The sequence below is a fragment of the Trematomus bernacchii genome, unplaced genomic scaffold, assembly GCF_902827165.1.
Source record: "Trematomus bernacchii unplaced genomic scaffold, fTreBer1.1, whole genome shotgun sequence".
Taxonomy (NCBI): Eukaryota; Metazoa; Chordata; class Actinopteri; order Perciformes; family Nototheniidae; genus Trematomus; species Trematomus bernacchii.
In genome coordinates, this window is record NW_022987564.1 from 22,053,484 (window position 1) to 22,066,248 (window position 12,765).

General features: G+C 40.1%; 1 protein-coding gene across 5 annotated transcripts; it reads left to right on the forward strand.

Annotated features, from left to right (window-relative positions):
- Positions 1-468: 468 nt before the first annotated feature.
- Positions 469-11,692, forward strand: lgals17 (galectin 17). Of its 5 annotated transcripts, none has more exons than XR_004555393.1 (9): positions 548-601; positions 2,602-2,645; positions 3,576-4,446; positions 5,006-5,371; positions 6,440-6,530; positions 8,028-8,206; positions 8,297-8,526; positions 8,755-10,079; positions 10,219-11,692. XR_004555393.1 is itself a non-coding variant. In XM_034125128.1 (8 exons), the coding sequence occupies exons 3-8, from the start codon at positions 4,311-4,313 to the stop codon at positions 10,299-10,301; spliced, it is 906 nt and encodes a 301-aa protein (XP_033981019.1). In that variant the 5' UTR covers positions 548-601; positions 2,602-2,645; positions 3,576-4,310; the 3' UTR covers positions 10,302-11,692. The 5 variants fall into 5 exon arrangements, 3 of the variants coding, with proteins under 3 accessions (XP_033981020.1, XP_033981019.1, XP_033981018.1); XR_004555394.1 differs by having other exon boundaries at positions 10,026-10,079; XM_034125128.1 differs by lacking the exon at positions 8,297-8,526 and having other exon boundaries at positions 10,029-10,079.
- Positions 11,693-12,765: the final 1,073 nt, after the last annotated feature.

A 12,765-nucleotide genomic window follows, 5' to 3' on the forward strand; every position in this document is an offset into this window, starting at 1 on the left:
GCTCCCAGACACAAACACAACACACACACACACACACACACACACACACACACACACACTATATATATATATATATATATATATATATATAGAAATAGCATGATTATTTTAATTGTAATGCCTGGTTCTTTCTTCATCTAACAATCAGGTATTAAAATATATTTCCATTAGGCCTAGGCTACATGTTATTATTATAATAAGTAATTCGTTGTTATTTTAATATTTAATTTAGATACAAATAATCATCCTTAACAAAATGATGACCTTACAACAGGCACTAGACTGAAACACGAATTATATAAAAACATTTATTTTTACTTTAAAACATTTACAATACCAGAATGACACTTTGATTAAATAACATGGAATATGTAAAGTCTCTAAGGACCTCTTTATTTTTAACTTGTGTTAGAGTTGTGTCTTGTCAAATCGATTCCAGGTGGTTTTATTTTGAAGGCTTCACCGGAAGTCGACGCGCTCAGCTGATAAAGTGTCCTCTCACAGGGTGTAAACACAGACATTTAACAACGTGCTTCACAGGAGAGAGAAGGAGTGAACTAAGTTTCCAAACAGCGAAAATCATGAAATACTTCAGACAATGGTAAGAAACATTGCTTCATTTATAAACTAAAAGCTTAATTTACAGTAGGCTACATTTAATTGTTAACAGTTTAATTTAGTTCGATTATTTTATCATATGTTCATACAATGATAACCCACATATTTAATTGTATATGTCAGTTAATAAGGTGTAATGCTGCTGGATTGAATATAAAACCAATATTCAGTATGATTGTTTCCTTGTGTTCCCCCTGGGAGCTGCTTCATGCTGCTGAGCGGCTTCATGCTGCTGACCTGCAGGTGTCAGCTGTTTCGTTTCTGAAGAAACAAAACAAGCCAGTGATAAACGAAACCTATTCCACTGAATTAGATTATAGTCTATGATGCTCACTGGGGACAGTACTGTCTGAGTTTCGATTTACAGCTTAATATGACAAATACTTAAACATACTGTTTGCTAGCTCAGATGAAGACACTTCTGTTCTTAAGCATTAAATACACAGAATATTCTCAAGTATACAATTTCGAATTGCTTACTGACTCATGATGTTATTTATAATAATATATTAAAGTATTCTGTTTCCAAAGCATATATTGAAAATACTTTTAACCCTAAAAGATCTATATATACATAATTATATACAGTATAGAATAGCCAACTAATTAGCCAGTAATCGGCTGTGACCCCACCCTGCATTACTGTAAGTGGAAAGCTTCTGAACACACTTTGAATAAATGATGGATATTTCAATAATGTCTGTTATTCATTCTGTATCATTAGGATTCAGTTCTACATTTATTTTACTTTAAAGGTACAGTACAGTGTGTAAGATTTTCCAGAATTTAAATGTATAGCATTTATTAAAGGAAACCTATCATGCTATATTTAAATGATATATTGTAGGGCCATACCTATATAAGGTATATTTATACGTTTCTGTTTTCGAAATACCAAACAGATCATGCATTTTAGCCATGCCTCATTTCGCTCGATGTGTTGTTTGCTGTCTACGGGTCTGATTCTGTGAGCTGCAGCTGACCACGCCCCCCTGCAGGAGAGGGGAGCCGCTCTGATCAGCTGCTGGGCTGTCAGAAGAGGGGGAGAAAAAGAGATCTCCGTGTTTTATTATATTATTATAGGCCTATAGAGTCGTTATTCATTTGTTTTAAAGCTCAATAAATAACAAATAAGACCTTTGACCGGCACTTTTCTAATTTTGTCCGGAAGATTTAAACTTTAACGGACATCTTGACCGGCGAAAGAAACTGAAACTGAAACTCTGCCGCACGGTCCCCTCGTTCCTTGGAAGAGGCGGAGAGGTGGGTGTTTGTCATCTGCTGGTGGACTAACCAGAGAGAATTACAGTGCTTGCCTCGACGGGGAGGGATTGCATTGAATTAAAGCAGCGGGAGCAAACGCTTGCCTCGGGGAGGGAGAAAAAAAGCCACAGCGGAGAATAAACAGAAGGGTAACCATGGTAACCAAGTCTTCTTCGCTGCTTTTGTGGTAGACTACAGCGCCACTTACAGGCCTGGCATATGTACTACAGCGTCTCCAGCGCTTTCGAACGGCAATGGCCGTGGCTGTCTCCTCCTGATTGGTGGAGTTGGCCCAATAGCCGTAGCGTCACCGTCCTGACGTCAGTAAAGTGTTCAAATCTGGATCAGTTTTTATCAGATCCGTTGCAGCCCCTTTTTTAGAGATTTGGGTATGGAGGAAAATAGAGAGGGTTGTGTTTTCTGACACTTGGTGAGTTCCCTGGAACACCGGGGACACATATTCATGTGTAAAAGACGTACAAAAATGCATTTTGCATGATAGGTCCCCTTTAAATAAACCAACAGAAAGTAACGAGGCTACAGTGTTGACTTAGTGTGAAATATGTATTGTGTTGTTTATCTTATTTCCTTACAGCCAACTTGTTTCTGCTGTGGATTTATAACACACATATACAATCTTATGTCATCTTTATTATGTTGGTGTGACAGATTATGAAAATAAAAAGTATGTGTTTCTCATAAAAACTTTGATTCTTTCAGGTTTTTCCTACAACTACAGTGTTTCCTGATTGGCAGTTTAGTTGGTGAGTATCAGCCTGGGTTGAACACAAACACAGTTAGTTCCACCTCAAAGGTGTAGTGTTTGCCTGCTACCTTACTTTCAAGGATTAAAAGCAATCTTATCATGTGCTGTCCGGAATCGAATAGCACACACTCTTAAGCCCTACTGTTATAATACATAATATTTAACTAAAGTGCCATGTCGTCAGAGACAGAGCCAGTTGTTTAGACACAAAACAGTTGCTGTTCTCTGCAGAAATCACATAAATGTCATCAGATCAAGGCTATTATTATTCTCAGGAGGACAAATCACACTCTGTTAGTTTTTCCGGTGTCATATTTTAATTCTCTCCTCAGTGTTACAGTCGATGAACTTTAGTTCAAGCCCCTGCAAACAGAGAAGGAATTAAGACAGAAATATAATTGGACCTTTTGGGTCTTAAACATTTTTGTGAAATCATCTGACATGTATAGATGGAAAAAGCCTCTACCGTGAAACTGCTAAAGACTGATCGACATCTAACATATGACGAGGAAAATGCACAACATGCCACATGACATAGTTGTGATTGGCCCCTGTGCAAATCTTGTTATTGTCCCTTAAACACCACACAATACTGTTTTCCAAAGAAGCATTTACAGGGTCTGTTGGCAACCACGGCCTGATTAAGAACCCAATGTTCGTGTTTCCACTGAAGCCGTGCTGGTTCTCAGCCCACAATGTAGGTTCAACTTGGCACTAAGTATTTACCTGGGTGGCACCAAGAGCCGAGAGTCGGATACATCGGAGGCATAAGCACACCCCAGGGCACTCTCTGAACAAACATTGCATATCAGGTGATCTCAAGATCCACTGAGATGCATTCAAATATTGATTAATATGTCCAGCAGCATCAGCCCTGACACCTGAACCAAGTGGAATTGACTCACCTTGATGAGATACTTTTCAACAGGCCCTGTTGGCAGAGCACCGAGGCCTCAAGACTTCTCTTACACTGCCTGATCAGTTGCCTCAACCTGCAATCCAGTCACACCCAAATATGGTCCAGACACGACATGCCCCAGATCCACCAGTCGCTGCTGCATCTCAGAACACAGCGACAGCAAATCGTCCCAGAAAGCAAGCGACCCTGCATGTGCCCAAGTATGCCCCATAAGAGGCACCATCTGTCCTGTTTTCATGACTTTAGCAAAGACCTGACCAGCCAAGACCTGACCAGCCAAGTCAGGAGTGGAGGCACTAAAAATAGCCACAATTCCACAATATCAGTGGGTTAAGGACATTGAAAAATGAGTGGGCATGTCGAGTCATTCCGCTGCTGTCATGGAGGGCAGTGGAGACCAACACCATGAAGGACAAGGAGAGAGTCCGCTGCTACACAGACCTGCAAGATTGCTGACCAAATTCGACATGTCCCCAGAGATGTATGGACAGCCGTTCTAATCCATAACCGTACCAACTGCCAAGAACCCCTCCAAGACCTATACCACCGCATTGAGGGTCTCGAACAGCACTGGATTCAGCCATAGAAGGATACGAAGGAGGAGGTTTGAGAGGCCAGCAACTTGTAGCAGATACTCCCTTTGGAGGTAATGGCCTTTGAGAAGGAGCATGATCCAGCGGAGGGGCATGCCACTGCCAAGCTGGCTCTATAGCACCCTTATGTTTGCAGAGGAGGACCAATGAAATGCTCCAACCACCCCAGCCCTTCTTCTATAGACAACGCGGCACCTCAGTGAGCAAGACCACGCCCTACGACGGTGCGGTTGAAAGATTGAACCAGAAGCGTGAGAAGATGCTGCAGACGTTTGTGGATGACACTGGTAAGGACTGGGACACACTTTCTAGTGTCACCTTACCATTCAAAACATATCCTCTTTGGACCACCATGTTGTTGACAGAGATGGCAAAAGTATACACATCCTTCACTCCAGTTTTCTTGCTGTCTTCTTCCTTGCTTCGTTGAAATAGCTTCGTAGGCTACTGGTTTGAGATAAGGCGCCATGTATTGCTTCCTGCTGACTGAGGCCGTCTGCATAGCTCCAGGGATTATGGGGAACGCCTTGAGCTGAGTTCGCGATTGTCCCTCTTCTTTAGAGAACACCAGGAAATGATGGATACACCAAATGTGTTTCCTGTATGACGTTAGGTTGAAATAAGCGCGCAATGACTTTAAATAATAATGATCACGCCACCAAATGCAGATTAAAACTAAGGTAACAAGCACTGTTTGGAAAATGTAAGAAGTAAAAGTAAAAAAGTTGTCATAAAAAGAAATAGTGGTACTGATACCAGAAATATCTTCTTAAGTACAGTAACAAAGTATTTGTACTTCACTACTTCCCACCCCGTGTTGAGGACACTTTCCTCCATGTCTTCCAGACTCCTTTTCCCTGTCCTCCGCCACGAGCCCCCTGTCCGTCACCTTCAAGGTAGGAAACCAGGCGGTGCTTCCCTGCAGCTGGAAGCAGCGCCTGGGGGAGGTGGCGCCCTCCACCTGCTACATCCAGTGGAGCAGCCCTGCCGACACCGTATTTGAGCTGCAGGGGGATAAGAAGTGGCAGGCGGAAGAGTTTCAGGGCCGGATGGAGGTTCCAGAGGAGAAGCTGAAGTCCGGGGACTGCTCTCTGGTCATCAGTGACGTACAGATTGGAGACACGGGGAGATACGAGAGCTTCATGGTGGTGGATGGAGTGAGGTCCGCCAAAACCAAGGTCTTCATTCAGAGTGTCAAGCTGTCTGTATCCGGTGAGTTGGGCTTATCTTTCTATTCTTTATTTCATCTCATCAGTATTGGGCCGTGAATTTCACACCTAGGACTTCAGTAGTTTCCTACCTGAACAAATCCACCTGTTAATACCATTATTACGACGTCACGCCTATAGAAACCATTAATATCATACAGACAGGTATCTAATGTTGCGGGAATGAATGCCGTTACTAAAGCAAGAAACCAAAATAACACAATTCAACAAGTCTCCTTTCACTGCAGCCACAGCTGCGCACATACATCATCTCTATCAATATTTACTTAATAAATGACAAGAAAATATAAAAAACATTAAAATATAAGTTATTATAGTCTATACAACTCCAAATCTGATTGGTCAATGCAACAGTTTCATTGCCATTCATTTTAAGCTGCAATGCCCGCACTGTTGAGTCTGAAGGCCTCAGGCAGATTTATTTGACCCAGCAACACATTCTGACTGGAATATGATTGGATAACAGCTCCAACATTAACAACTGTTACTGGATGCAGCGCACCCGAGCGCTACACAGAGAAAACTATGACACGAAGAGAATAGACTATTGGAAATAATGTAATACATGTTAATGAAAAAACGATATTAAAAGGTTAGTCAGGGATTCTGATAGTGTTTGGGCCAGCAGAAAGGCCTTGCTGGCCCTGACGGCCCTGACGGCCCACCACTGCATCTCATATCGTCTTCTTCCAGGATTTTATCTTTATCTCTTATTATTTTGCCTGTAGATTTCATAATAACGAATCACTTTTTTCCTATTCTATCATTCAATGTTACCTAATGTTCTCATATTATTCTTTCTTCATCACTCTTTCAATTTGTTCTCATCTTCTGCTTTCTCTTCTTGTCTAATTTTTCTTTCTACCCCAATTCTAATATCAAACGCAATACTCTTTTGTCATTTACTGTTCTCATTCTGCTTTGTACTTCAGTTTTTTCCAGTTTTTGTCTTATATCTTCTCTCATATATTCTTATGTGATCGCATTTATTTTGTCTTTAATGATGCTGAGGTCTTTACTCTTTTGAATATTGTTCTCTTTTTCCTCTTAGACTATAAATCCATTCTGTCTCGAGGTCCAGGTGAGGATTTAGTTCTGGATCTGTACACCCAACACTCTGTGAAGGTAGTGTTCCAGGGCAGGTAAGCTCTATTCATTTCACATTTCTCTCATCTATTATCTGCTCCTTTGGTCTCTGCTTCCACTCCCCACACTCCCACGAAATGTCTGTTTGCATCAGAGTAACACAGATTACAGGCTGCAAGTGAAAATATGATTCACCGGATGAAAGCTTAACAGAGAATGAATCGTGGGTTTTAGAAAAAAACACTTGACGTAGAACTTTCGAAAGTAGGAAGATCTAATTTCTTAATAAAACGTTTCATTGGTTTTTCCCTATTATATTTAGTATTGAGCTTTGTCATGAGGCGGTGCTGGAACATGTGCTGTACTTTAGTTTAGTTTAAGCTCCACGGAGACACAGGTAGTATTTACACATCAGACTGTTTGTTGCCGAGTAAACTTGAAGGCTTTTTGCCCTCTGAGAAAATGACTTTCACAGGAAGTGGAGTTGTATGGACTCAAATGTAGGAGAATGGAATCTTTTTAACCGAAGATACTTAAAATACTACTCATTCTTAGGTGTAATAAAGGAAAGACAAAGAGAACAGAACTTCCTGTAAAACAACCAACAGGAATCTGATAATGACTAAGGGGAAAAGAAGAACTGAAATATAATGTGAACTATTGAGGGGATATGTGCACAGGAGGTCAGGTGATTGCTGGGCTGATGGGGAACAGCAGCAACTAATAAGGCCAGGACAGACAATCAAAACATGTGAAAAAAGAATAAAAAACAGGAACTAAAAAACATACATACCACTGAAAACGTCCAAATAAACGAGGAAAAATATCAAATAAGAACTAGTTTTGTGTCTCAATAGAGTGGTGCAGTGACGCATCCTAAAACCCGGAAGTAAGCGGCGAATCATAAATCTAATCGATAGATTTATGATTAGAAAATTATAAAAGTTGGGTAGACGTGGATATTATCCTGCTGAACAAAACGTGCATTTATCAAACAGGTCCGTTTCCACAGACCTTATTTCAAGCTATTTTCCACAATCCTATGGAGAAATCCCATTTCTTTTTTTTCGAGGGAACCCATGCGCAGCTTACTTCCGGGTTTTAGGACGCGTCACTGCACCACTCTATTATGTTCGGTTTTAAGTCCCAATGCAAATACTTTATTGGGTTAATCTAGCGATCTGTAATGATTTCCTACGCCAAACAATAACATTGCTAGCTGGCTAACAGAGGTTACTTCCTGTGAGGGCAAACAGCCATGTTGATTAAGCCAAAGATACATGGGCGAAATTCATTCACTGTGCAAGTGTTCATGGTACAACATGGCAGTGTATGACATGGCTGCAGGTCTCCCTTGAAAAAGAGATCTATGACCTCAATGGGACCAATCTGGTTAAATAAAGGTTTGAAATGAAATGAAATGGCAGTGTGCAAAGAAAAGTGTCCAAATAGATGTTCAGCATAGGATCATGAAATAATCACTGTTCTAGCGTAGCATACAAATCATTGTTTTATTATTTTTGCCTCTAACAGAAGTGCTCTGTGCTCCACAGGAACAGCTCAGAGTGGTCGGTTGTGTGGATGAGGGGGGAGGAGGACAGTGAACGAATGGAGCAAGATGTGGCAAATGAGCAGCTGACAATAAAGAACTTAAAGAGCTCGGACGAAGGAATGTACAAAGTTATGGACGAGCAGGGCCTCGGTGTCAGCACCGTGCTGCTGTCTGTTAACGGTGAGAGGCTCATTCTTCTACTTTTCTTATATTTCACTGTTTGAGTCTTTCATCAAGCTTAAAGAAACGCTAAATGCTCTCTGATTCCAGCTTCTGAAATGCGCAACCATATAAATTAAGTTCTGATACAACTAAACTCCATTCTCTGCCGGTTTCGAGGGAAACAGATCTTTTCTCCTGGATTACGAACACAGTTTTAATCAGGGAGAGCAATCTGTGGCCCCTCGAAACCTAATGGAGAAGGCAGTTTGGTTGTTTAAGAACGTGATTTTTAGGAGACCAGGCTGGAATGTGAGGATTTTCTCCTTCAGGAAACACAGGTATCCAGATTGAATATCTCACAATGTCCACAGGTAATTCCAATCCACTCTGAATAAGGATTAAAACCACAGTCCTGAACCAAGAAATGTTTTGTTAAAAAAGTTTCTCTTTGGATTTACTTCATTAACTTTAAATATAGCAAGAACATATCCCATGTTTCTACAAATGTCACACTGATCTCTTTGCTAGTCTGCTTTTATCATACATTCACTTTCCTTTCATTCCAGATCCTTCTACTGGTCTCCAGTAACTCTTGTGTTCTCCTCAACCCGCCCCCCCCCACCCAGCTGCACACCTGTTCACGCTTCCTTACTTGCCTTGTATATATCCACGTATTCCCATGCATATGTTTGGACCCCTGCTCTCCTTTTTTGACTCCTCCCCTGCTTTCTAGCTGGATATGTTTATTTAGTAGGGCTGGGTATCCTTTTGAAAGATACAATACCGGTATCTTTAAAGTTGTAATACCAATAAATCGATGAATTCGTTTTTGGTCCGATGCCCGAAATGAGCTCTGTGGTTAACGCAAGCTATAGAGATTTTCATTTTATGTTTTATGTCAGTAAATACCCCGCTGGTGAATGTTTGATGCTCCTATGTGTCTTACAAATGGTGGTTGCTAACAAGTAGCTAAAGGAGACTACTACTAACTAAAGATTAGCCGCCTTTAGTTTAGCGGTGGTGTCATTAAGTCATTTGACGCTCAGGTAGATGGTTTATAGCCTAACATTAGCTTTACATTTCCGGAAATTGCATTACTTCAACTATTCTAAAAGTGGTGTTAATATGTGGAGATTATCTTGCTGAACAAAATGTATTAGTACCATGAAGGTTTGTTAGCCACAGATCGTATTTTCTACAATAATCCAAAATCCAACGGTAAATCCCCTTGCTAATTGTCGAGGGAGCCCTTGCTATGCTAACTAACGGGTTGCTCTAAAAAGTACATCATACCTGCACCACTCGTCACTGCAACCACATTGCATACCCGTCATGTTAATGGGAGCATCCAGTTGGGCAAAATGCCATTACTATTCCTCCCAAATTCAAAGGATCTTTATTAGAATACAATGTTCAAATGATTTAAAGAATTATACAAATGATTATACCCCACACCCCGGACTGTGGGTGCTGCTGCAGTAATGGGTGAATAAAGCGTGGGCACATGAGGGTTAATGCAGATATTGTTTGACTTGAGATGTTTAAAGTCATTTTATCCCACCTGCATTATTTCATTCAGATATCAAAACTGATAGCCCTTTTTGACTCAAAGTTCCTAACTTCACCGTTGGGTTTTTGCAATGCTGTTCTGCAGTAATGTCCATTCCAGCTTCTCTAAATCCAAGATGATGTCTCTAAATATTCTCTTGTCATTTCAAAACTGTCACGCCTCTGTCTCTGTCCTTTTTTCTGCATCAAATGTTTCTTTCATACAAATTTTAAATGAATTTCCATCTCTATCCCATGAAACTGATTTTAATGTTATGTGTTTTGACAGAAGGCTCCAAAGCTGTCAAACTCGCCCAGACAATGGACAATCAAGTACCAACAGGTGAGGAATCATCTTTTGGCATATTCTGGGATAAGAACCAGACCAAAAGACAATTCACTTGATGGAAAACATGTTTGAAGTAACTCCAATAAAAAGTGATCTGAAATAACCTCTATCTCCGCCCTCTGATGTGTTCCAGATGGTGCTGTCAGAGGCAGCTGTTCGGCTCTTCTTCTCTTGTCTGTTCTTGTCACAGTTTTCCAAATTCTTCATCTTTTCTAAGAAACTTCCCTCTACAAAATAACTGCACCTATATCAAAAGACTATGCACTATAGCCAGCAAACAATGTATGTTCTGTTTTTACTAGATATTATCGTAGTGTTTCTGAACTTTAACCTAAAAGCTAATGAGCTAGATTGGACGTTTGTTGGATTGCAGTGAATTTAAGTTAAGTTTGTATTTGTCTTCAACAGGCTGACTAAATCCAATGTGGTATCAAATGTTGGAACAAAACGTGTTTTAAAATAATTTGGAGTCATGCTCTATGTTAATAACAATCCAAAGCTACAGTGGCCGACACAGGCACACGTGCTACAACGGCCTTAAACACTTGTGTTAGAACAAACGCCTTGCAATTTTCAAAAATGATGCAAAAAATTACAAATGTGCCGAAACACATGCAAATGAATAAATATATCTTCACCAACTTGACAACAGATGTGCGGCATTGAGAAAATATTCACCAACTTGAGGAAACATGTGCAGGGTTTACTAAATGTGCTGCATAAAGGAAGCGCTGCAACACAACGGAAACCAGGGGACACTCAAAAGTGACGCACACAGCTGGGACCGGAGCGCTTGGTGACGTTCGTGGATTGTAAAATTGGCCAAAGTTGGCCAAATGTCCTAAAATGTTTTATCGGCTTATTTTATCAAATGTGATATCATGATTCTGCTGATATTATTGCAGATCTGCTGTGAGCTAGCTAGCTATGGTAGCTAACTTAGTCATTTCAAATATACTTAAAAGAACACTTACAGTAATGAAACAGACTAACTCTGCAAACAGAGACAGTTGTCCAACTTTATAATCCTGAACGTCACCAAGCGCTCCAGTCCCACCTGTGTGCGTCACTTTTTAGTGTCCCCTGGTTTCCGGTGTGTTTTGAGCTTCTTGCAGCGTTTCGTTTATGCAGCGCTTCCGGTAAATGCTGCACACGTTTTGTCAGGTTGGTGAATGTTTTCTAAACGCTGCGCATGTGTTGTCAAGTTTGTGAAGATGTTTCTTCATTTGCATGTGTTTTGGAACATCTGTGGTTTTATATTTGCATTGTTTTTGAAAGTGCAGCGCCTTTCTCCTAATGGAAGTAAAGTATGTATGAAGTATAACAATTTCTCAAATCAGAGGTTCAAGTGAAAAAATTGTGAAAATGTTTGGGGAATAATACAACACAAGACTGTTTATGCATGTATATGGGATGTATGTTTGTGTGTGTATGTACATATGTGCTTGCATTTGTATCTAATAAGAACTTTTTTTGTTGTAAATACAGATTAATTTCTATAAAGATTGAGTCACCTGTTTGTGTGATATTTGTATTTATGTATTTAGCCCCCAGTGTTGAAATTCATTGAGTTCATGAATAAATAAAAATAAAGCCATCCAACACAACCATGTCATATTTCCATTATTTATTGTTAAACGCCACATACATTTGTTTCCACTGGAATTACTTTTTACACAAATAAGTGCAAAAATATTAATTTTGCACAGCTAAATAAATAAGAAAAGGCACACCAGATCTTCCATATTCACTCCAATTAAGTGAGGGAATGAGTCCGTAAAGGGGTCAGTGTGGTGGTGTTCTGTATGATTAATTAAATTAATAATTTAGTCCCTTCTATTTCGTATTCTTCTCTCTGCTGCTTTCATCAATACTTTAATTTTTTTCTTCTGTTTCTAAGATATTCTGAATCCAATTCTGATATTGTTTTGTCAATCAAACCAACTCTGAAACGCTTTGTGTGGATTAATCCACCGCTGAAAATAGTCCCCAGGCCAGCCATTATTGCCTTCTGTTCTCTGGCGCCACCCAACGACCAGAGGCTGCTATGCCAGTGCAGCGACCCATTTCTGTTATAACCAACATACACAGAAGGTTGGTGACTCAGGTTGGAAACAGAAAGTCCAAAAGCATCTGTTTGAGTTTATCGAATTTAACAGAAGTTCCGCGTGCTCCACGGTCTATCACGGGCGGTCAGAGTGATAGTATATCTAACACACTTAAACTGGCTCTATTAAATGTCAGGTCTTTAGCAGGTAAATCATTTTTAATCAATGATTTTATCACCAAGCACAATCTGGATTTTATGTTTTTAACTGAAACTTGGTTAGACCAAAACAACAGCACAGCTGTTCTTATAGAATCAACCCCTCCTAACTTTAGTTTTATGAGTCAGGCAAGACTGCATAAGAAAGGGGGTGGAGTAGCTATTTTGTTTAATGACTTATTTCAATGCAAGCAGACTATGTTTGGAAACTTTGCTTCTTTTGAATATGTGGCCCTTCAGCTGAAATGCTCCTCTCGAGCTCTTTTCCTAAACATCTACAGACCACCCAAATACTGTGCAAGTTTTTTAGATGATTTTACAGAGTTACTGTCTATAGTGTGTATTGAATTTGACCGTCTAGTCATTGTTAATATCCATGTTGACAATCCCCAGGACAGAGGGGCTGAAACTGTT